General features: G+C 49.0%; 1 protein-coding gene across 2 annotated transcripts; it reads right to left on the bottom strand.

Annotated features, from left to right (window-relative positions):
* Nucleotides 1–4,541: 4,541 nt before the first annotated feature.
* LOC120058736 (RNA-binding protein 5-B-like) lies at nt 4,542–24,027 on the bottom strand. 2 transcript variants are annotated; one of them, XM_039007486.1, is made up of 25 exons: nt 23,910–24,021; nt 23,628–23,652; nt 22,746–22,911; nt 20,423–20,581; nt 20,130–20,199; nt 19,632–19,705; nt 18,729–18,812; nt 18,341–18,401; nt 17,911–17,973; nt 17,619–17,779; nt 17,299–17,396; nt 17,111–17,198; nt 16,957–17,028; nt 16,794–16,857; nt 15,945–16,036; nt 15,721–15,829; nt 8,574–8,665; nt 8,259–8,441; nt 7,900–8,040; nt 7,697–7,774; nt 7,395–7,583; nt 7,179–7,253; nt 6,939–7,042; nt 6,086–6,215; nt 4,542–5,700 (listed from the first exon to the last, which is right to left on the bottom strand). In XM_039007486.1, the coding sequence occupies exons 2-25, from the start codon at nt 23,633–23,635 to the stop codon at nt 5,575–5,577; spliced, it is 2,487 nt and encodes an 828-aa protein (XP_038863414.1). In that variant the 5' UTR covers nt 23,636–23,652; nt 23,910–24,021; the 3' UTR covers nt 4,542–5,574. The 2 variants fall into 2 exon arrangements, with proteins under 2 accessions (XP_038863414.1, XP_038863408.1); XM_039007480.1 differs by lacking the exon at nt 23,628–23,652 and having other exon boundaries at nt 23,910–24,027.
* Between the last annotated feature and the right edge of the window lie 212 nt (nt 24,028–24,239).

Below are 24,239 nucleotides of genomic sequence, written 5' to 3'. Positions count from 1 at the left end.
AGGAACGCCATTACCTGGTAGTGAGTCACCAGGGAGGAGCGGAACGCCATTACCTGGTAGTGAGTCACCAGGGAGGAGAGGAACGCCATTACCTGGTAGTGAGTCACCAGGGAGGAGCGGAACGCCATTACCTGGTAGTGAGTCACCAGGGAGGAGCGGAACGCCATTACCTGGTAGTGAGTCACCAGGGAGGAGCGGAACGCCATTACCTGGTAGCGAGTCACCATGGAGGAGAGGAACGCCATTACCTGGTCGCGAGTCACCAGGGAGGAGCGGAACGCCATTACCTGGTAGCGAGTCACCAGGGAGGAGCGGAACGCCATTACCTGGTAGCGAGTCACCAGGGAGGAGCGGAACGCCATTACCTGGTAGCGAGTCACCAGGGAGGAGCGGAACGCCATTACCTGGTAGTGAGTCACCATGGAGGAGCCGAACGCCATTACCTGGTAGTGAGTCACCAGGGAGGAGCGGAACGCCATTACCTGGTAGTGAGTCACCATGGAGGAGAGGAACGCCATTACCTGGTAGTGAGTCACCATGGAGGAGAGGAACGCCATTACCTGGTCGTGAGTCACCAGGGAGGAGCGGAACGCCATTACCTGGTAGTGAGTCACCAGGGAGGAGCGGAACGCCATTAACTGGTAGTGAGTCACCAGGGAGGAGCGGAACGCCATTAACTGGTAGTGAGTCACCAGGGAGGAGCGGAACGCCATTACCTGGTAGTGAGTCACCATGGAGGAGCGGAACGCCATTACCTGGTAGTGAGTCACCAGGGAGGAGCGGAACGCCATTACCTGGTAGTGAGTCACCAGGGAGGAGCGGAACGCCATTACCTGGTAGTGAGTCACCATGGAGGAGAGGAACGCCATTACCTGGTAGTGAGTCACCATGGAGGAGAGGAACGCCATTACCTGGTCGTGAGTCACCAGGGAGGAGCGGAACGCCATTCCCTGGTAGTGAGTCACCATGGAGGAGAGGAACACCATTACCTGGTAGTGAGTCACCAGGGAGGAGCGGAACGCCATTACCTGGTAGTGTCAACAGGGAGGAGAGGAACGCCATTACCTGGTAGTGAGTCACCAGGGAGAAGAGGAACGCCATTACCTGGTAGTGTCACCAGGGAGGAGCGGAACGCCATTACCTGGTAGTGAGTCACCAGGGAGGAGAGGAACGCCATTACCTGGTAGTGAGTCACCAGGGAGGAGCGGAACGCCATTACCTGGTAGTGAGTCACCAGGGAGGAGAGGAACGCCATTACCTGGTAGTGAGTCACCAGGGAGGAGAGGAACGCCATTACCTGGTACTGAGTCACCAGGGAGGAGCGGAACGCCATTACCTGGTAGTGAGTCACCAGGGAGGAGCGGAACGCAATTACCTGGTAGTGAGTCACCAGGGAGGAGCGGAACGCAATTACCTGGTAGTGAGTCACCAGGGAGGAGCGGAACGCCATTACCTGGTAGTGAGTCACCAGGGAGGAGAGGAACGCCATTACCTGGTAGTGTCACCAGGGAGGAGCGGAACGCCATTACCTGGTAGTGAGTCACCAGGGAGGAGAGGAACGCCATTACCTGGTAGTGAGTCACCAGGGAGAAGAGGAACGCCATTACCTGGTAGTGTCACCAGGGAGGAGCGGAACGCCATTACCTGGTAGTGAGTCACCAGGGAGGAGCGGAACGCCATTACCTGGTAGTGAGTCACCAGGGAGAAGAGGAACGCCATTACCTGGTAGTGTCACCAGGGAGGAGAGGAACGCCATTACCTGGTAGTGTCACCATGGAGGAGCGGAACGCCATTACCTGGTAGCGAGTCACCAGGGAGGAGCGGAACGCCATTACCTGGTAGCGAGTCACCAGGGAGGAGCGGAACGCCATTACCTGGTAGCGAGTCACGAGGGAGGAGCGGAACGCCATTACCTGGTAGCGAGTCACCAGGGAGGAGCGGAACGCCATTACCTGGTAGCGAGTCACCAGGGAGGAGCGGAACGCCATTACCTGGTAGCGAGTCACCAGGGAGGAGCGGAACGCCATTACCTGGTAGCGAGTCACCAGGGAGGAGCGGAACGCCATTACCTGGTAGCGAGTCACCAGGGAGGAGAGGAACGCCATTACCTGGTAGCGAGTCACCAGGGAGGAGCGGAACGCCATTACCTGGTAGTGAGTCACCAGGGAGGAGCGGAACGCCATTACCTGTAGTGAGTCACCAGGGAGGAGAGGAACGCCATTACCTGGTAGTGAGTCACCAGGGAGGAGAGGAACGCCATTACCTGGTAGTGAGTCACCAGGGAGGAGCGGAACGCCATTACCTGGTAGTGAGTCACCAGGGAGGAGCGGAACGCCATTACCTGGTAGTGAGTCACCAGGGAGGAGCGGAACGCCATTACCTGGTAGTGAGTCACCAGGGAGGAGCGGAACGCCATTACCTGGTAGTGTCACCAGGGAGAGGAACGCCATTACCTGGTAGTGTCACCAGGGAGGAGAGGAACGCCATTACCTGGTAGTGAGTCACCAGGGAGGAGAGGAACGCCATTACCTGGTAGTGAGTCACCAGGCAGGAGCGGAACGCCATTACCTGGTAGTGAGTCACCATGGAGGAGAGGAACGCCATTACCTGGTAGTGAGTCACCAGGGAGGAGCGGAACGCCATTACCTGGTACTGAGTCACCAGGGAGAAGAGGAACGCCATTACCTGGTACTGAGTCACCAGGGAGAAGAGGAACGCCATTACCTGGTAGTGTCACCAGGGAGGAGAGGAACGCCATTACCTGGTAGTGTCACCATGGAGGAGCGGAACGCCATTACCTGGTAGCGTCACCAGGGAGGAGCGGAACGCCATTACCTGGTAGCGAGTCACCAGGGAGGAGCGGAACGCCATTACCTGGTAGCGAGTCACGAGGGAGGAGCGGAACGCCATTACCTGGTAGCGAGTCACCAGGGAGGAGCGGAACGCCATTACCTGGTAGCGAGTCACCAGGGAGGAGAGGAACGCCATTACCTGGTAGCGAGTCACCAGGGAGGAGCGGAACGCCATTACCTGGTAGTGAGTCACCAGGGAGGAGCGGAACGCCATTACCTGTAGTGAGTCACCAGGGAGGAGAGGAACGCCATTACCTGGTAGTGAGTCACCAGGGAGGAGAGGAACGCCATTACCTGGTAGTGAGTCACCAGGGAGGAGCGGAACGCCATTACCTGGTAGTGAGTCACCAGGGAGAGGAACGCCATTACCTGGTAGTGTCACCAGGGAGGAGAGGAACGCCATTACCTGGTAGTGAGTCACCAGGGAGGAGAGGAACGCCATTACCTGGTAGTGTCACCAGGGAGAGGAACGCCATTACCTGGTAGTGTCACCAGGGAGGAGAGGAACGCCATTACCTGGTAGTGAGTCACCAGGGAGGAGAGGAACGCCATTACCTGGTAGTGAGTCACCAGGCAGGAGCGGAACGCCATTACCTGGTAGTGAGTCACCATGGAGGAGAGGAACGCCATTACCTGGTAGTGAGTCACGAGGGAGGAGCGGAACGCCATTACCTGGTAGTGAGTCACCAGGGAGGAGCGGAACGCCATTACCTGGTAGTGAGTCACCAGGGAGGAGCGGAACGCCATTACCTGGTAGTGAGTCACCAGGGAGGAGAGGAACGCCATTACCTGGTAGTGTCACCAGGGAGGAGCGGAACGCCATTACCTGGTAGTGAGTCACCAGGGAGGAGAGGAACGCCATTACCTGGTAGTGAGTCACCAGGGAGAAGAGGAACGCCATTACCTGGTAGTGAGTCACCAGGGAGAAGAGGAACGCCATTACCTGGTAGTGTCACCAGGGAGAGGAACGCCATTACCTGGTAGTGTCACCAGGGAGGAGCGGAACGCCATTACCTGGTAGTGAGTCACCAGGGAGGAGAGGAACGCCATTACCTGGTAGTGAGTCACCAGGCAGGAGAGGATCACCATTACCTGGTAGTGAGTCACCAGGGAGGAGAGGAACGCCATTACCTAGTAGTGAGTCACCAGGGAGGAGCGGAACGCCATTACCTGGTAGTGTCACCAGGGAGAGGAACGCCATTACCTGGTAGTGTCACCAGGGAGGAGCGGAACGCCATTACCTGGTAGTGAGTCACCAGGGAGGAGAGGAACGCCATTACCTGGTAGTGAGTCACCAGGCAGGAGAGGATCACCATTACCTGGTAGTGAGTCACCAGGGAGGAGAGGAACGCCATTACCTAGTAGTGAGTCACCAGGGAGGAGCGGAACGCCATTACCTGGTAGTGAGTCACCAGGGAGGAGCGGAACGCCATTAACTGGTAGTGAGTCACCAGGGAGGAGCGGAACGCCATTAACTGGTAGTGAGTCACCAGGGAGGAGCGGAACGCCATTAACTGGTAGTGAGTCACCAGGGAGGAGCGGAACGCCATTAACTGGTAGTGAGTCACCAGGGAGGAGCGGAACTGTAAATGTATATTTTTGTAATTTAGCAGACTTATCCAGAGTGCACTATACTGCACAATACCTGGGGAGCTACGCTCATCACTTACAACCAATGTTCCACACGAATTGAGTGATCAATCTTATTTAATATTTTCTGTACAAAATGAAAATGCATATCATACAGACTGTACAATCATTTAAATACTATTGCCACAAAAAAAGGAGAAAAACATGTCTATATCTTCATTCTTACAGAAGGAAATAATGTACTGTGCGTATATATACACAAATGATAAGTTACATAATTCATAGTTTTACACGATCTCCAATAAAGACCAGTCCTTTCTTTATGCCTCTCTTCCCTGCTAGACTAATGAGTACAGTAAACATAATTCTCCCTCCAATCCCCTTATCGAGCGTGTCATCTTCTCCATGCCGCCATTACAATCCCTTCAGCTCATCTCAAGGTGTTTTTTAATGGATGACTGTAGGGAAGGATGTTAGGATACCCATGGATGATGGTGATGGCCCCACACAGAAAGGAAGGGAACATAGGACCAGGGCCCAGATTCACAAAATCTTCTTATGAAGAAATGTCTTCTTAACTGCCATTTTTTCCTTAACTATAGACTGAAGTTAAGCAAAGTTGCTATTCCTCAAAAAAGATTCTTGGAACATTTCTTATGCCTCTCCTTAAGCAAAAAGTTAAGAAATTAGATTCTTGAAAATAAAGTTCATGGAAATGTTGTTAATTCCAAGATAGCTAAACCCTCGTCTTAAACTCAGGGCAGTGAGAGAAAAAGCAATTGAAAACAATTGAACATGTTTAATTCACACAAACTTCATCTGAAAGTATCAGTATTGATTATTTAAACCCAAGAACATGTTTTAGAATAGTAATCTCAGTATGAAATACGGTAACATGATTGGCATTGCTAGTTAAAACGGTTGCTTAGCAACAAACATCTCGAGAAGATATTTGAGAAGATAGTAAGAAAATCATAAAATCTTAAGATATTGTTGAGGAATTGCACTTACGAACATCTTTTTTTATTTTCTTAAGAAGCTTCTTAAGTTTTTACATAAGAAGTGTTTTGTGAATCTGGGCCCAGGTCCAGAAGGATGTGTCCATTCTTAGGAGGCAGGTGGATTGGGCAAATCACTCCATTTCAGTGAAGCGGGCAAACATGGCTTTGCGCACAGCGTCTTTGTATGTGTCAGAGGCAGACAGGCCGTAGCTGCTGCCTTTGGTTCCAAGACCAGCTCCCTTTGCCCTCAGCTGAGCCTGTAGAGAGATGACAGCAGGCCTGTGATCAGTAAAGCAATATGACACTGGAATCATTGGCATATTAAATAACAGAAAAAAATCTCTATCCATCTCAATATACTTATTTTCCAATATGTTGCTTAGGTGTTTAAACACATTCAGACAGTAGGGTAATTAGGTGGAGAGAAAGACAGTGGGAAGGGTGTGCTCAGGGATTGAACCCTGGTCTCCGGTGGAAAGTTGTATATGTGACGTGCCGGGGAATGTTACCTATACCACGGCTCTGCATTTATACAGCAAACTTAACAGACTTGTTGTATATGAAAGACACCTTAACAGTTTCCTTATGTTTAGCTGTTGGGTTGAAGCAGCACTATTACTGGTTTAACTGGACGAGATTCACCTCAATAGGTGCAGTGATGCCCTGCTGGTTACGGCCCAGACCTCTGCCCTCCTGCCATCCCATGGCCTGCAGCATCTTGTTCCCTATGTTGTCACTGTTCAGACCGTCCTTGGTGGGTTGTTCATAGTTACTGCAGAGGGGGAAATGACACGACAATCATTATTACCCAATCTCATGTCACAGAACATCAATGTAGGTTCTTGAGTCAACGTATGCCTGGTTCACAATGCTCAAAACAGTTTTGTTTTTCAAATCTGTTTTGGAATACTGACTGTCCAAACAGCAAGTTACAAGCGACCAAATCAGGTGTGTTTGTTAAGCCAGCAGTAATTTGCTGATATGGCTATGCTAGTTGTCATAGTAACGATGGGTGTGTGTGCAGTGGTGTAGGCTGACTGGTGGTGCTCGTGCTTCCTATCAGTCAGAAGTTATGTAGCACGTTAAGGTGACAATGCCTGCCATAGAAGTTTCCCAGTTGCTTTGAATGTTCAAAATCATAGTGGAAGAACACTTAACGCCTCAAAGGATAAGATTAACCAACTTTCAAAATGAGTCCTTTTTGGCTAGCCACAGCAGTCAACTAGCTAGCTAGCGGTTTAGCACATTCACATGGTTCTTGTCAGAGTAGCTAGCAAGCAAACATATTCAAAATAACTGTTTAGAAACCACTTGAGTGCAAATAGATCAGATCTGACCGTTGGGCAAGGAATCCGATTTGTATCTGATTTCAAACCACCTACGAAGGTGGTTTGAAATGTGTCTTGGAATATCAGAATATGGATTTGAGTCACTTCAAACTGCCAGTGTGAACAAGGCTTAAGAAGTATGTGCACGGCTTAACACTAGCACTAACATGACTGGTGCTGGCTGTGCGGTGAATTTCTTCTTCTTGGGTGCTGGGGGTTCAGGGATGCCGTATTTTTCTCTCCTCTCCGCAGCCCGGTCCCTGTACTTCATCTGTTCACAGACCGAGAGCAAGAAAGAGACACAGAGTGAGAATGAATGTAGTAACAAACCTGATCACAGGGTTTCTATTAACTGAACCCCAACTAAAACAGTTAAAGCAGCATCGTCTCCATGTTTGAGCCGTTACCTCGGTCTCTCTCCTCTCCTGCTCCTCCAGCTCAGCCTCACTCAGCTTAGATCTGCGGTGGACCTCCAGGTTTTGCTGGGATAAGAAGACAAATAAGTCAAAGACCTTTACACTTCATTCATACATTTCAAGCTCTTCCTTTCCCATATTAGCTTTTCATAACAGTTGAGAAAGTGGACTATTGTGGAGTTCTACCTTCGAGTCAGTGCTAAGTACCTTATGGAGGTCTGAGAGCTGTTGGTGGCGCACCAGGCCGTCCTTATTGGGGAACTGTCTCCTACACAGCAGGCACGCCATCTTCTTCCAGTCTGTCAGCTGGTCCTGCTCACCACCACCGTGCTCCAGCTCTGCTGCACCCCCTTCCTCTGGGTCACTGTCTCCACTGTAGGCTGCCACCAGGCCAACCTGGAGAAGGACAACCAGATGGTTGTATATTAACTAGGTAGCTACCATACCAGACTGGAAAATGTACTCTAAAATTGCAGCTCATACATTGGAGTCTAGTAACAATATCTTACCTTGGCTGAGTTGGTTGGGACCTGCTCCTCAGGGCGCTGCACTGCTTCTAACATCAGCATTTCCAAGCTTCCAGCCTGCTGTAAAGTCACACCACAACACTACTCAGTCCACCTCGTCAATCTGCCATCAAGTCAATGTTAAGATTTCCTGGATGGGTTTTCTAAAGGATTCAAACTATCATGGATAGACTTAAAATGGCTACCTTCTTCTCGAAGAGTGTGAAGCCTGCGTCAGCAGCCGCGGCCTCTTTCCTCTCCTCCTGGCTGACGGGCTGGAAGCTGCTCTTAAAGTTCTCCTTCTGCTTGTTCAGACTCTTCGCCCAGCGCTCCATGTCCTTAGCGATCTGAAAGGCCAACCAGAACAACTCAGTCAGACACACCAACCACGGTATTCAGCAGTATCATTGTGTATCTCTGTAATCCATGTGTATTTAATGTGTATTAAGCCTTGTGTGCTCCTCTGCTGCAGAACCAATTGCCCCCTCAGACAAATACAGTTGAACAAACTACACACAATTATCACAAGTCTAAAGTTATGCTGCCTTGATATCCCTCTGCCTACCTGCTGAGCCGTCTTGCTCTTGGGCTTTTCTTGTTTCCTCTCCTTGGATTCCTTAGCCTCGTTGCTAGCTGCTGCTGATGCATTCGCACTCTGCTCAGTTTGGTCGGCGGCTGAGGCAGGGACGTACGTCTGTTTCTCACTGTCCCAGTAGAGGTACTGCTGCGTCTGGGAGTTGTAGTAGTACTGAAGGAAAGGAGAAACTACAACTATCAAAACACATACATCCACAGACCCAAGTGTTCGCACAACTCAGACGGCATTGTGGAAGAACGCAGAACAGCAAGAGAAAACACAGACTGGTGTGTGGGTACTAACGTGGGTATTTGGGTCGTAGTAGAGGCCGGTTTGAGGGTCGAAGTAGAAGCCAGAGGATTCGTCATACTGGTAGGTAGAGGTATCAGGTACAGCTGAGGATGAAGACAGAGTATGGAATATTAAAAGAGTCAAACACTTGGCTTGAACAGAGTAGATCATTTTAAATCGGAAAGCATTCCACAAGTTCTATTGTTTCCATTCTGCACTGGAACCTGCAGTGTCAGTCAGACAGGTAGGCGAGTGAGGCTCTTACCAGTGTCAGTCAGACAGGTAGGCGAGTGAGGCTCTTACCAGTGTCAGTCAGACAGGTAGGCGAGTGAGGCTCTTACCAGTGTCAGTCAGACAGGTAGGTGAGTGAGGCTCTTACCAGTGTCAGTCAGACAGGTAGGCGAGTGAGGCTCTTACCAGTGTCAGTCAGACAGGTAGGCGAGTGAGGCTCTTACCAGTGTCAGTCAGACAGGTAGGCGAGTGAGGCTAACCTGTGTCAGTCAGACAGGTAGGCGAGTGAGGCTCTTACCAGTGTCAGTCAGACAGGTAGGCGAGTGAGGCTCTTACCAGTGTCAGTCAGACAGGTAGGCAAGTGAGGCTCTTACCAGTGTCAGTCAGACAGGTAGGCAAGTGAGGCTCTTACCAGTGTCAGTCAGACTGGTAGGCGAGTGAGGCTCTTACTAGTGTCAGTCAGACAGGTAGGTGAGTGAGGCTCTTACCAGTGTCAGTCAGACAGGTAGGTGAGTGAGGCTCTTACTAGTGTCAGTCAGACAGGTAGGCGAGTGAGGCTCTTACCAGTGTCAGTCAGACAGGTAGGTGAGTGAGGCTCTTACTAGTGTCAGTCAGACAGGTAGGTGAGTGAGGCTCTTACCAGTGTCAGTCAGACAGGTAGGTGAGTGAGGCTCTTACCAGTGTCAGTCAGACAGGTAGGTGAGTGAGGCTCTTACCAGTGTCAGTCAGACAGGTAGGCGAGTGAGGCTCCTACCAGTGTCAGTCAGACAGGTAGGTGAGTGAGGCTCTTACCAGTGTCTGTCAGACAGGTAGGCGAGTGAGGCTCTTACCAGTGTCAGTCAGACAGGTAGGCGAGTGAGGCTCTTACCAGTGTCAGTCAGACAGGTAGGTGAGTGAGGCTCTTACCAGTGTCAGTCAGACAGGTAGGCGAGTGAGGCTCTTACCAGTGTCAGTCAGACAGGTAGGCAAGTGAGGCTCTTACCAGTGTCAGTCAGACAGGTAGGCAAGTGAGGCTCTTACCAGTGTCAGTCAGACAGGTAGGCAAGTGAGGCTCTTACCAGTGTCAGTCAGACAGGTAGGCAAGTGAGGCTCTTACCAGTGTCAGTCAGACAGGTAGGCAAGTGAGGCTCTTACCAGTGTCAGTCAGACAGGTAGGTGAGTGAGGCTCTTACCAGTGTCAGTCAGACAGGTAGGTGAGTGAGGCTCTTACCAGTGTCAGTCAGACAGGTAGGTGAGTGAGGCTCTTACTAGTGTCAGTCAGACAGGTAGGTGAGTGAGGCTAACCTGTGTCAGTCAGACAGGTAGGTGAGTGAGGCTCTTACCAGTGTCAGTCAGACAGGTAGGTGAGTGACGCTCTTACTAGTGTCAGTCAGACAGGTAGGTGAGTGAGGCTCTAACCTGTGTCAGTCAGACAGGTAGGCAAGTGAGGCTCTTACCAGTGTCAGTCAGACAGGTAGGTGAGTGAGGCTCTTACCAGTGTCAGTTAGACAGGTAGGTGAGTGAGGCTAACCTGTGTCAGTCAGACAGGTAGGCGAGTGAGGCTCTTACCAGTGTCAGTCAGACAGGTAGGCGAGTGAGGCTCTTACCAGTGTCAGTCAGACAGGTAGGTGAGTGAGGCTCTTACCAGTGTCAGTCAGACAGGTAGGCGAGTGAGGCTCTTACCAGTGTCAGTCAGACAGGTAGGCAAGTGAGGCTCTTACCAGTGTCAGTCAGACAGGTAGGCAAGTGAGGCTCTTACCAGTGTCAGTCAGACAGGTAGGCAAGTGAGGCTCTTACCAGTGTCAGTCAGACAGGTAGGCAAGTGAGGCTCTTACCAGTGTCAGTCAGACAGGTAGGCAAGTGAGGCTCTTACCAGTGTCAGTCAGACAGGTAGGTGAGTGAGGCTCTTACCAGTGTCAGTCAGACAGGTAGGTGAGTGAGGCTCTTACCAGTGTCAGTCAGACAGGTAGGTGAGTGACGCTCTTACTAGTGTCAGTCAGACAGGTAGGTGAGTGAGGCTCTAACCTGTGTCAGTCAGACAGGTAGGCAAGTGAGGCTCTTACCAGTGTCAGTCAGACAGGTAGGTGAGTGAGGCTCTTACCAGTGTCAGTTAGACAGGTAGGTGAGTGAGGCTAACCTGTGTCAGTCAGACAGGTAGGCAAGTGAGGCTCTTACCAGTGTCAGTCAGACAGGTAGGCAAGTGAGGCTCTTACCAGTGTCAGTCAGACAGGTAGGCAAGTGAGGCTCTTACCAGTGTCAGTCAGACAGGTAGGCAAGTGAGGCTCTAACCTGTGTCAGTCAGACAGGTAGGCAAGTGAGGCTCTAACCTGTGTCAGTCAGACAGGTAGGCGAGTGAGGCTCTAACCTGTGTCAGTCAGACAGGTAGGCGAGTGAGGCTCTTACCAGTGTCAGTCAGACAGGTAGGCGAGTGAGGCTCTTACCAGTGTCAGTCAGACAGGTAGGTGAGTGAGGCTCTTACCACTGTCAGTCAGACAGGTAGGTGAGTGAGGCTCTTACCAGTGTCAGTCAGACAGGTAGGTGAGTGAGGCTCTTACCAGTGTCAGTCAGACAGGTAGGTGAGTGAGGCTCTTACCAGTGTCAGTCAGACAGGTAGGTGAGTGAGGCTCTTACCAGTGTCAGTCAGACAGGTAGGCGAGTGAGGCGCTAACCAGTGTCAGTCAGACAGGTAGGTGAGTGAGGCTAACCTGTGTCAGTCAGACAGGTAGGCGAGTGAGGCGCTAACCAGTGTCAGTCAGACAGGTAGGTGAGTGAGGCTAACCTGTGTCAGTCAGACAGGTAGGTGAGTGAGGCGCTAACCAGTGTCAGTCAGACAGGTAGGTGAGTGAGGCTAACCAGTGTCAGTCAGACAGGTAGGTGAGTGAGGCGCTAACCAGTGTCAGTCAGACAGGTAGGTGAGTGAGGCTAACCAGTGTCAGTCAGACAGGTAGGTGAGTGAGGCTCTTACCACTGTCAGTCAGACAGGTAGGTGAGTGAGGCTCTTACCAGTGTCAGTCAGACAGGTAGGCGAGTGAGGCTCTTACCAGTGTCAGTCAGACAGGTAGGTGAGTGAGGCTCTTACCACTGTCAGTCAGACAGGTAGGTGAGTGAGGCTCTTACCAGTGTCAGTCAGACAGGTAGGTGAGTGAGGCTCTTACCAGTGTCAGTCAGACAGGTAGGTGAGTGAGGCTAACCAGTGTCAGTCAGACAGGTAGGTGAGTGAGGCTAACCAGTGTCAGTCAGACAGGTAGGTGAGTGAGGCTCTTACCACTGTCAGTCAGACAGGTAGGTGAGTGAGGCTCTTACCAGTGTCAGTCAGACAGGTAGGTGAGTGAGGCTCTTACCAGTGTCAGTCAGACAGGTAGGTGAGTGAGGCTCTAACCTGTGTCAGTCAGACAGGTAGGTGAGTGAGGCTCTTACCAGTGTCAGTCAGACAGGTAGGTGAGTGAGGCTCTTACTAGTGTCAGTCAGACAGGTAGGTGAGTGAGGCTCTAACCTGTGTCAGTCAGACAGGTAGGTGAGTGAGGCTCTTACTAGTGTCAGTCAGACAGGTAGGTGAGTGAGGCTAACCTGTGTCAGTCAGACAGGTAGGTGAGTGAGGCTCTTACCAGTGTCAGTCAGACAGGTAGGTGAGTGAGGCTCTTACTAGTGTCAGTCAGACAGGTAGGTGAGTGAGGCTCTAACCTGTGTCAGTCAGACAGGTAGGCGAGTGAGGCTCTTACCAGTGTCAGTCAGACAGGTAGGCGAGTGAGGCTCTTACCAGTGTCAGTCAGACAGGTAGGCGAGTGAGGCTCTTACCACTGTCAGTCAGACAGGTAGGTGAGTGAGGCTCTTACCACTGTCAGTCAGACAGGTAGGTGAGTGAGGCTCTTACCACTGTCAGTCAGACAGGTAGGTGAGTGAGGCTCTTACCAGTGTCAGTCAGACAGGTAGGTGAGTGAGGCTCTTACCAGTGTCAGTCAGACAGGTAGGCGAGTGAGGCGCTAACCAGTGTCAGTCAGACAGGTAGGTGAGTGAGGCTAACCTGTGTCAGTCAGACAGGTAGGCGAGTGAGGCTAACCTGTGTCAGTCAGACAGGTAGGCGAGTGAGGCGCTAACCAGTGTCAGTCAGACAGGTAGGTGAGTGAGGCTAACCTGTGTCAGTCAGACAGGTAGGCGAGTGAGGCGCTAACCAGTGTCAGTCAGACAGGTAGGTGAGTGAGGCTCTTACCAGTGTCAGTCAGACAGGTAGGCGAGTGAGGCTCTTACCAGTGTCAGTCAGACAGGTAGGTGAGTGAGGCTCTTACCACTGTCAGTCAGACAGGTAGGTGAGTGAGGCTCTTACCACTGTCAGTCAGACAGGTAGGTGAGTGAGGCTCTTACCCTGTGTCAGTCAGACAGGTAGGTGAGTGAGGCTCTAACCTGTGTCAGTCAGACAGGTAGGTGAGTGAGGCTCTTACCAGTGTCAGTCAGACAGGTAGGTGAGTGAGGCTCTTACTAGTGTCAGTCAGACAGGTAGGTGAGTGAGGCTCTAACCTGTGTCAGTCAGACAGGTAGGTGAGTGAGGCTCTTACTAGTGTCAGTCAGACAGGTAGGTGAGTGAGGCTAACCTGTGTCAGTCAGACAGGTAGGTGAGTGAGGCTCTTACCAGTGTCAGTCAGACAGGTAGGTGAGTGAGGCTCTTACTAGTGTCAGTCAGACAGGTAGGTGAGTGAGGCTCTAACCTGTGTCAGTCAGACAGGTAGGCGAGTGAGGCTCTTACCAGTGTCAGTCAGACAGGTAGGCGAGTGAGGCTCTTACCAGTGTCAGTCAGACAGGTAGGTGAGTGAGGCTCTTACCAGTGTCAGTCAGACAGGTAGGTGAGTGAGGCTCTTACCAGTGTCAGTCAGACAGGTAGGTGAGTGAGGCTCTTACCAGTGTCAGTCAGACAGGTAGGCGAGTGAGGCGCTGTCAGTCAGACAGGTAGGTGAGTGAGGCTAACCTGTGTCAGTCAGACAGGTAGGTGAGTGAGGCGCTAACCAGTGTCAGTCAGACAGGTAGGTGAGTGAGTGAGGCTAACCAGTGTCAGTCAGACAGGTAGGTGAGTGAGGCTCTTACCACTGTCAGTCAGACAGGTAGGTGAGTGAGGCTCTTACCACTGTCAGTCAGACAGGTAGGTGAGTGAGGCTCTTACCACTGTCAGTCAGACAGGTAGGTGAGTGAGGCTCTTACCAGTGTCAGTCAGACAGGTAGGTGAGTGAGGCTCTTACCAGTGTCAGTCAGACAGGTAGGTGAGTGAGGCTAACCTGTGTCAGTCAGACAGGTAGGTGAGTGAGGCTAACCAGTGTCAGTCAGACAGGTAGGTGAGTGAGGCTAACCTGTGTCAGTCAGACAGGTAGGTGAGTGAGGCTCTTACCAGTGTCAGTCAGACAGGTAGGTGAGTGAGGCTCTAACCTGTGTCAGTCAGACAGGTAGGTGAGGCTCTAACCTGTGTCAGTCAGACAGGTAGGTGAGTGAGGCTAACCTGTGTCAGTCAGACAGGTAGGTGAGTGAGGCGCTAACCAGTGTCAGTCAGACAGGTAGGTGAGTGAGGCTCTTACCAGTGTCAGTCAGACAGGTAGGCGAGTGAGGCTCTTACCAGTGTCAGTCAGACAGGTAGGCGAGTGAGGCTCTTACCAGTGTCAGTCAGACAGGTAGGTGAGTGAGGCTCTTACCACTGTCAGTCAGACAGGTAGGTGAGTGAGGCTCTTACCACTGTCAGTCAGACAGGTAGGTGAGTGAGGCTCTTACCAGTGTCAGTCAGACAGGTAGGTGAGTAAGGCTAACCTGTGTCAGTCAGACAGGTAGGTGAGTGAGGCTCTAACCTGTGTCAGTCAGACAGGTAGGTGAGTGAGGCTCTTACCAGTGTCAGTCAGACAGGTAGGTGAGTGAGGCTCTTACTAGTGTCAGTCAGACAGGTAGGTGAGTGAGGCTCTAACCTGTGTCAGTCAGACAGGTAGGTGAGTGAGGCTCTTACTAGTGTCAGTCAGACAGGTAGGTGAGTGAGGCTAACCTGTGTCAGTCAGACAGGTAGGTGAGTGAGGCTCTTACCAGTGTCAGTCAGACAGGTAGGTGAGTGAGGCTCTTACTAGTGTCAGTCAGACAGGTAGGTGAGTGAGGCTCTAACCTGTGTCAGTCAGACAGGTAGGCGAGTGAGGCTCTTACCAGTGTCAGTCAGACAGGTAGGCGAGTGAGGCTCTTACCAGTGTCAGTCAGACAGGTAGGTGAGTGAGGCTCTTACCAGTGTCAGTCAGACAGGTAGGTGAGTGAGGCTCTTACCAGTGTCAGTCAGACAGGTAGGTGAGTGAGGCTCTTACCAGTGTCAGTCAGACAGGTAGGCGAGTGAGGCGCTAACCAGTGTCAGTCAGACAGGTAGGTGAGTGAGGCTAACCTGTGTCAGTCAGACAGGTAGGTGAGTGAGGCGCTAACCAGTGTCAGTCAGACAGGTAGGTGAGTGAGGCTAACCAGTGTCAGTCAGACAGGTAGGTGAGTGAGGCGCTAACCAGTGTCAGTCAGACAGGTAGGTGAGTGAGGCTCTTACCACTGTCAGTCAGACAGGTAGGTGAGTGAGGCTCTTACCACTGTCAGTCAGACAGGTAGGTGAGTGAGGCTCTTACCACTGTCAGTCAGACAGGTAGGTGAGTGAGGCTCTTACCAGTGTCAGTCAGACAGGTAGGCGAGTGAGGCTCTTACCAGTGTCAGTCAGACAGGTAGGTGAGTGAGGCTCTTACCACTGTCAGTCAGACAGGTAGGTGAGTGAGGCTAACCTGTGTCAGTCAGACAGGTAGGTGAGTGAGGCTAACCAGTGTCAGTCAGACAGGTAGGTGAGTGAGGCTAACCTGTGTCAGTCAGACAGGTAGGTGAGTGAGGCTCTTACCAGTGTCAGTCAGACAGGTAGGTGAGTGAGGCTAACCTGTGTCAGTCAGACAGGTAGGTGAGTGAGTGAGGCTCTAACCTGTGTCAGTGGCCAGTCCAGAGAGTGTCGCTGTGGCTGTGGAAACCGGCGCTGTCATGGTCGCAGCTGCCGAGTGAATTCCGGTCTGTTTTGCTTCCAGTTGCAACGCCTGCAAAGACATAATTGGTAATTGTGGGAATCTTTACAGCGAGCACATTGTGAGTAGTGCAGTAAATAAGGCTGTGTGTCGTGACAGGCTCATAGGTTAAATACATAGGACTTACTTGTGTGGCAGTGTGACTGATGAGGTTGGATTGGTAGACCTGTGCACCCTGTGAGATCACCACTCCTGTAGCTGCTGGGACACCTGGAGCCGCTGTCAATACAAGACTCCCAGGCTTTATAACATGCTATTACCAACACCTCTTTTGGAAACAGATAGCAGTTGGACCTTCTCAAATCAGAAGGCTATGAACTCCTTTACCATCCCATATTAAAATTACAATTTTTTTGTTTCATTTAAAACTCACTCTGGCATGTCTAGAACTCTCAAAACATACACATATTTAGATAATACCAAAGCATTTGCTACAATTACTTAACCTTTTAACTTTATTTTTTCTATTTTTCCAGAAATTCAGCGTTTGTTTGACGTTATTAAGGATCCCAGTCCAAGTTATATCTTTTGCCGCTTTCTCCTCTACACCAATGTTTACTCCCAACACCTTCATAAAATCCTTTGCTACCTTAAATGGAATCTCACACTTATTTGCATTGATATCCCCAACAAACATTATTTCAGTCTTCTCCATATTCACTTTAGCACCTGATGCCTTACCATACAAGTCAATGATTTTCATAATGCTTCCAGTGCTTCCTACATCCTTCACAGTACAAGTAAGTACAAGTAGTGTCAACAGCGTACTGATGTAGAACACTGACACCACCACCTGGGATTCCAACACCCCTTACCGTCTTTATCACTAATTGTTAAAGCAGCTAAGGGTTCTGTAGAAACACTGTACAACAGAGCTGACAAAAGGACAGCCCTGCCTTACTGACCTCTCTACAGGGAAAGTATCTGTTAAAGGCATCGACACGGAATGAATTGCAGACTGTATGTTTCCTCTTACCTCCCAGTATTCCGTTCCCCTGGGAAGGGTCTCCTGCTGCCTGCTGGTAGTAGGCTTGGTAGTCCTAGCAACACAGAAAGGAAGTCAGTCAGTCACATTGGAGCATCTGCAATATACCCCAGGGATTTCCAGACTGGGGTAACCTCCCCACCGATCATCATACCTGTGTGTAGGAAGCGTAGCCCTCCTCTAGGTAGCTGTACTCTGACAGATGTCCTTCAGCACACTGCTGAGGCTAGGAAGGAATACACTGCATCTTAGTATGTGTGTGGCTAAACAAAAGACCACAGCTGAATGTGAGCGGTGTGTGGGGTTACCTGGCTGGAGGACCACTGGGCAGCAGCGATGGCTGTGCTGGCCACAGAGAAGGCACTGATCCGGTTACCGTCTGGGAGCAAGAGATCCCTGAAGAGAGGAGAGTCAAGATTAGAGAGACGCTGCCATCACTAACCCTTTGAGGACATAATTTACTGAAAACCACTGACATCTGTGACAGGACACTCACTTCCTGGCACTCTTGGCATAGTCCACACCAATGGTCTTTCCATCCAGCTTGAGAGGAGGCTGTAGTCCTTGAAGGATGGTTAGGAGCTGAGATGCCTCCTGTGACGCAGAAAAAAACAAAGCACTTAAGACTATTTTACACAGAAACATTTATACAGATTTCACTAAATCAAGCCAAAGATGAGAAGCACCAGTTGAGCAATATGGCCATTCATAATCATAAGGGACATAAATGAAGTTAGAGGATGTTCTGTAGAGAACATCAAATCAAAGACCATATCATGTGTATATGTGCAGACGTCTGCTTAAAGGATGGCATACCAGAGGGGAGGAGAGCTGTACAAAGGTGAAGCCTCTGTTCTGGCCCGTCTGTTTGTCCTTAATGAGACGGATGTTGCTGGGTGACAGGTTGGCGTAGGGGGCCAGGGCTGTCAGGATGGCCTCCACCGTGGTCAAAGGGGCTATGTTCCTCAGGATGATTGCTGGAGAGGACATGAACACATACAGTCTAAAGTCTCTCACTGGCTCTTCTCAAACCCCCCTCCCCCATGACATCTGACAGGACATTATGTGTGTGTGTCTGTGGGCTGCCCATTTGTGGAGAGGTACTCACTGTCGCCGTAGTAGTCTCCACTCTGCTGGGTCTCTGTGACTCCAGTGGTGTTGGTCTCACCCTCTGTTAAGGCAGACAGAATGAGAGCAGGGCATTAGCGTCACCTCACCCTCAGTACCCATGACAGAGTCCAGGACATGAGTTAGGAGAAAAAAAATCCGCTCCACAGGGATTTGACATCATCGCTATTCCGCCAGTCAATTCTCACGTACGTTTTCAGCTAAATCTGATTTGTTCACAATACTAAGGAATATGATTGGTCAGTGTTTATGGGGCCATGATGACAGTCGTGTTAATAGGTTGGCATTTCTAAAGTATAGATATATCAGTATTCTGTACTGGTCCTGTGCGCAGCCCCTCTTGCCTGAACATTGTCTCAGGCCATCCAGATGGGTGCAGGCAGTGGCTTCCTGGTTCAGGAACTACTTACCAGCTTTAGCTGCTCCACACCTGAAGCACTTCAGCCTCCTCCGGAAATTGTACAGGCCGCACTGCAAGCAACCGGTCACATCATTTTTATTGATAATACAGCTACTTATGTCCAGGACACTGCTGCCTCAGATGAATAGCAAACTAACAGCGGTGCAGCATACGGTACTTACCTGAGCCAAATGCTCACCCTGGCAACTAATGAAATCAGGGATCCCTATACCTAACGACGTGCTCAAACTCATTTGGCAGGAGCTCATTCTGGACTATAAGGTAACTAACAATTGAGGGCCTAACGTTGTCACTACAGCATTTCAGATAGGAGTGGAAGGTAAATATAGTGTGGGCAGCAGGGTTGGACATGGAGTCAAGCCACAGAAGAAACTTACAGTGTTGCAGAGCCAGTCTTCAAACTTGTGTCGCGGGATGCTGTAGTGCATGGCCACACTCTTGCCTTGGATGACCAGGAGTTTCTGCAAGAGGAGGTTCAAAATGTTGGTCATTTCAAGCTTCCTGGCAGGCACAGGTCTCACTCTAGCTGCAACCAAAGAACAAGCAGTGCTGGCAGAGAAGGAAGGGGACCCCCGGTTGGAGTTTGTGTCAAAGACAGACGGAAAGATGTGTATGTGAGCTTGTGTACAGAGGGTTCTTAAGGTGTTTGGGACCCGAGTGTCCAGACTGAGCCGGAGCAGTGTGTATAATGTAAACATGAGATACTTTTATCAGCTTTCCTAGAACCAGGGATAGGCTTCCCACAACAGACATTGAATGAAAATGAATTTGCTAAGAAGCACAGCATAAATCAAAGAAATCAAAAGGGTGAAATTTGGAGAGGCCACTGGGCTATAAGGAGTAAAAATTCACCATTTGTCCCCCGATGGCCTAAGGCCAATTTTTTTTAAATCAGGAAACTCTTACCAGCCAGATTGCAAGGTACTACAATCTCAAAGCTGGTTTGAAAATCAAGTGTTTTAAGTTAAGTTTCTGATAAATTAGGCTACATGGCTCAATTGTCTTGTCTTGTCTTAACTTAGTCTTACACCATGAAAATATTGGGGGGGGGGGTTCTGAGATGGAGTTAGGATCAGTGAAAGGCTAAATAAACCTCTAAAACCATGCAGTCTTTCTGGATACCATATTCAGATTCCAATATTGTATTCTCCAACTAAAAATCCAAATTTCCTTCAAAACCTCAGTTCTTATTCATATCACTTTGGTTGCCATTTGGTTGTCTTTTTTAAGAGCCCCAAGAAAAAAAGAAAAAAAACTAGACTTGGCGATTGTGAAGCAACCTGATTGGTCTCCATCCATCGGGTAGCATCTTGCAAGTGATAAAACTCCACGAAGACGAAACCTCGGCTTATACCTAGAGACAGCATTCAAATATAGACGGGAGGAGTGTTAGTCAGAGTCCATGTGCACAACATTCAAACTCTGTCACAAACTGCTTCAGGGGCCAGTACGGCAAACAGTGGGCCCTTCCTTTTGGGTTTTGCCATAGCAAGAAATGCTGCAGGATAACACTGGCCCATACATACTCAGTGTGCCTCTATGATCAGTTTGTTTCTCTCATTTAAAACAGCTTGGCTGGCTGATGGCCTTTCTTACCTTTTCGCTCCACATCTTAAGAGAAAATAAAATATTGTTTCTTTGTTTGACATTAATTCTTAACAATTTCCGATTTTTTATGTTGCTATGGCAAAACTGAAGTCAACTGAAGCAGATTGGCCCTGTAGTCAAATATAGTGTGGGGGGGGGGGGGGGGGCTGCGTGGTACACCTGGGTCTCACCTGTCCTCTTTTTCATCAGGCGGACATCTATTGGCTGGGGTCCCTCCAGCTGGTCCAGGGCAGCTCGGATCTGGATGGCAAGAGAAGGACAGACATTAAATCCATAGCCTTAAGTTCTGGAACACGTTTCACTTGACATTATACATAGTTACTAATGTCTCCTTTAGTTTCACTGTATAGCCTACTCTTCGCAGAGTAGGCTATACAGTAGAGCCCCCACCCTTCTTCGCAGAGAAAATGGCACCCAACCAAACCACAGGTTGTGGGTCTAAAGCAGAGAAAGAGGAACTTACGTCTCCCTCTGTAATGTGAAGAGACAGGCCCCGGAGCATGATTGTCTTACTCTCCTTCTCTTCCCCTGGCTCCTCCCTGTATTCCTGCTCAGGGTAGTCTCCATCAGAGTGGTAACAGTCTTCAGATCTATCACTGTTCCGTCGCTTCCTGTCTCTCTGCTGGAGTGGATAAAACAGTGTGCATCAGCATGGACCAATGCTAACTTTTGTTCTAACTATCCCAAATAGCCAAAAACCTACTGTCCAGAACAGAATTTCTACTGGCTAGGACATTATGTAGTTCTTAAATTCATTGGGTTCATGCAGGGCCTATAGGTTGTAATGGGCTACATCTGGTTATTATAATATATATATATTAAAGGGGCAGTGCAGTCAAAAATGTGATTTGTGTATTATATATATATATATTCAAATTGTATGTCACATGCCCCAAATACAACAAGAGGAATAAAATAAAATATACAAGAATGGAGCTATATACAGGGGGAACCAGATCAATGTGCAGGTGTATGAGGTATTTGAAGGAGATATGTAAATGAAAGCAGGGTAAAGTGACTAGGCATCAGGATAGATGATAATAAAGGTATTTGAGGGAGATATGTAAATGAAAGCAGGGTAAAGTGACTAGGCATCAGGATAGATGATAATAAAGGTATTTGAGGGAGATATGTAAATGAAAGCAGGGTAAAGTGACTAGGCATCAGGATAGATAATAAGGCAACACTAGATGTTTGAACATTGCTGTGAGGACTTGCTTCCATTCAGCCACAAGAGCATTAGTGAGGTCGGGCACTGATGTTGGGCTATTAGGGCTGTTAGGGCGAATCCCAAAGGTATTCGATGGGGTTGAGGTGCGGCCTTTGTGCAGGCCAGTCAAGTTCTTTCACACCGATCTCGACAAACCATTTCTGTATGGACCTTGCTTAGTGCGAGGGGGAATTGTCATGAAAGAGGAAAAGGCCTTCCCTAAAACTGTTGCCACAAAGTTAGAAGCACAGAATTGTCTAGAATGTCATTGTATGCTGCAGCATTAAGATTCCCCTTCACTGGAACTAAGGGGCCTTGCCCAAACCATGAAAAACATGGCCTACCACGTTGCGGCTGAGGCGTTGTTGCTCCTAGACATTTCCACTTCACAATAACAGCACTTACAGTTGCCCGGGGCAGCTCTAACAGGGCATAAATTTGACGAACTGACTTATTCGAAAGGTTGCATCCTATGATGGTGGCACGTTGAAAGTCAATGCGCTCTTCATTAAGGCCATTCTACTGCCAATGTTTGTCTATGGAGTTTGCATGGCTGTGTGCTCGATTTTATATACCCGTCATTAACGGGTGTGGCTGAAATAGTTGAATTCACTCATTTGAAGGGGTGTCCACATACTTTTGTATATGTAGTAGTGTAGTTTTCCTTCACATAAAAAACATTAAAGCAAAACATACACAGAAAATGGCTTCATTTTCCTCAGATGACAACAGACGTGAAACACTATTTCACTAGCAGTCACAAGTAAATGAGCTAACAATGAAAAAGCAAGGTACATTTATAATGTTTTTCCTAGAAAAAACACAGCCAGCTATATTTCCCCATGTTTAGCTTGAAGTTAATCTGGCATTTTACTGAAAATAAATAAATAAATTGGCAACACGAGAAAAGTAGCTACACATCAAATCAGACCGCTGTCTGCTGATAAATTCACCAATGGTCATTCTTCATCCGAGTGGAGAAGTGCAACTGAAGCACAAAATTTGTATGATGCAGATCATACAGTAGGCTAGCCAAGACTAGTTGTTTTTTTTGTAGCTTCTTTTTGCAGACTACCAACAGTAGCCAGCATTTTGTTAGTATGTTCACTATTGAAGGTTTACTTTTGTAAATCACGTTCCCCTAAAATAAATAAGCTCAGCGAGTAGATTGATGGGCGCTTCTTTTTCCTCTGGACAGCTCACGTGTGATGTGTGATGGCATCAACTCATGTACTGCTCGGAAAGTTGTGACTCGCTGGAGCATGGTGGTGTTAGAATGAACGACCAATCAAATTGTTCAAATTGCATGAATTTTCCACTTGTAGTCTTTAATGCCTTTCAATGGTAGAACGCGACACTAAAGGTAAATGTTGAACCAGAAGGCAAAAATGTGCTGAAAAGTTACTGGCCCGGTCAGGACAGACGAGATTCACTGGCCCGGCATGTTTTTACTGGCCCCGTGCCAGCGTCGATACCGGACCCTGATCAGGGGACTCTACTAGTAGTCAATGAGATTGGTTTTAGATGCACTCCCATTACAAGTCATGTCACTGGGTGTCTGACTCAGAACACATACCTCTGGACTGCCTCTGCTCCCTCGGCGTTCTCCTCCATTGTAGCGTTCGCTGTGTCTCTCTTCGCCCCATCGGCGCATGTCCTGCTCTCCCCTCTCACGCCACTCTGACTCACCCCGGCCCAGATCATTGCCGCCATATCTGCCACTACGCTCTGTGCGACTCAACCTGTGCACACAGTCAGGCATACACACAGTCAAAAGCAGATTGAAATTTGACACACTCAAGGAATAAAGAATGGGTTCCAATGCAATTGTTTATTGGTCAAGATAACTTCCAAGTACTTTTATTTACAGTTAGCAATGTAATCCTCCCAATTCTGAATTATTCTTCAAGCTGAAATTGTTGTGTGTGGATTTAGTCAAAAGGGTTATCCAACAAACCACTGCATTCCAGTCTGGTCTCAGACTAAATATGAAATGCTGAGAACGGGTTGTGCGTTCTCATACTGTGAATGTCACTGATGATGCGCTGCCTAACGCCCTAGCCAGTTTAGTAGGAGGGAGAGTTGCTTACTTGTTCGTGTTAGCAAAGTATGGAATAGTAAACAATACATAAGCCAAAATCAGCAAGCTAAATTACTTTGACCGAAATATTATTGCAAGTGTAGTTGTAAGTTTGCTAACTTAGTAGGTTCGATCCCGGGCTGTATCACAACCGACGGTGATCGGGAGTCCCATAGGGCGGGGCACAAATGGCCCAGCTTTTCCGGGTTAGGGGAGGGTTTTTCCGGGGTAGGCCGTCATTGTAAAATAAGAATGGGTTTTTAACTGACTCGCCTAGTTAAATAAAAGGTCAAACAAAAAAGTAGCTTGTTAACGTTAGCCGACTTGCTAGCGAGACACTACAGTACCTACAATATTTTTATGCTGATTGAAACTCACCGTCCCATTTCAATGGTTGTCACGACTATCAAAGGGTGGAGATGTGTGGAATTGGAGGACAAGAAAAAAAATGGTATTATTATTCCAGCATGTAAATACAACCTAGTTAGCTCGATAGTTGGCTTGTCTGCTGAAAGCAGAGGCAAGATGGAGACACAATGACGTACGCTTCAAGCTAACGTTAGCTGATTGATACTCTTGCCTTGAGCTAGCTGGTACCTAGGTTAAGAACACAAATAATAAAGCATAGGAGTATAACTATACAGAAGCATTGTAACTCACCAGTTTAAACAAGCTTTAAAATAGTATACAGATGTTTGAAAACAATTAAAGGACTTGCACATTTCAAAGGGAAAAATGGTTGTTTGACTCGTCAACACTTTCTCCTTCCCAAGATGCTTAGGGCGGGAACGTGGAAAACGACGATGCATGTTGGGTAACGAAGTTTTTTCAAGGGAGAGCGGTGCCTTCGTACGAGGCTAGGTGTAGCCTGTCCTGCCTGGTTTTCACAGGCCTGAAACATTTCACATAACATTTAATGAAAGGCAACATCGGGAGCTTGAGCGTGAGAATTAATCATCTTTACTACACAAACTTTTTGTCTGGAGAAAA

Source organism: Salvelinus namaycush, chromosome 2 (assembly GCF_016432855.1).
Source record: "Salvelinus namaycush isolate Seneca chromosome 2, SaNama_1.0, whole genome shotgun sequence".
In the NCBI taxonomy this organism is placed as follows: domain Eukaryota; kingdom Metazoa; phylum Chordata; class Actinopteri; order Salmoniformes; family Salmonidae; genus Salvelinus; species Salvelinus namaycush.
This window is presented reverse-complemented; position numbering and strand designations above follow the sequence as displayed.

What these genes read in the sequence shown, in the direction of transcription:
- LOC120058736 (XM_039007480.1), bottom strand. Translation starts at nt 23,971, where the DNA reads ATGTGCAAGTCCTTTAATTGTTTTCAAACATCTGTATACTATTTTAAA. An exon ending in TTCACATTACAGAGGGAGAC is followed by an intron (nt 20,200 to 20,422) that starts GTAAGTTCCTCT and finishes CTTGCCATCCAG; the next exon opens with ATCCGAGCTGCCCTGGACCA. An exon ending in GCTACGCTTCCTACACACAG is followed by an intron (nt 16,858 to 16,956) that starts GTATGATGATCG and finishes CTGTGTTGCTAG; the next exon opens with GACTACCAAGCCTACTACCA.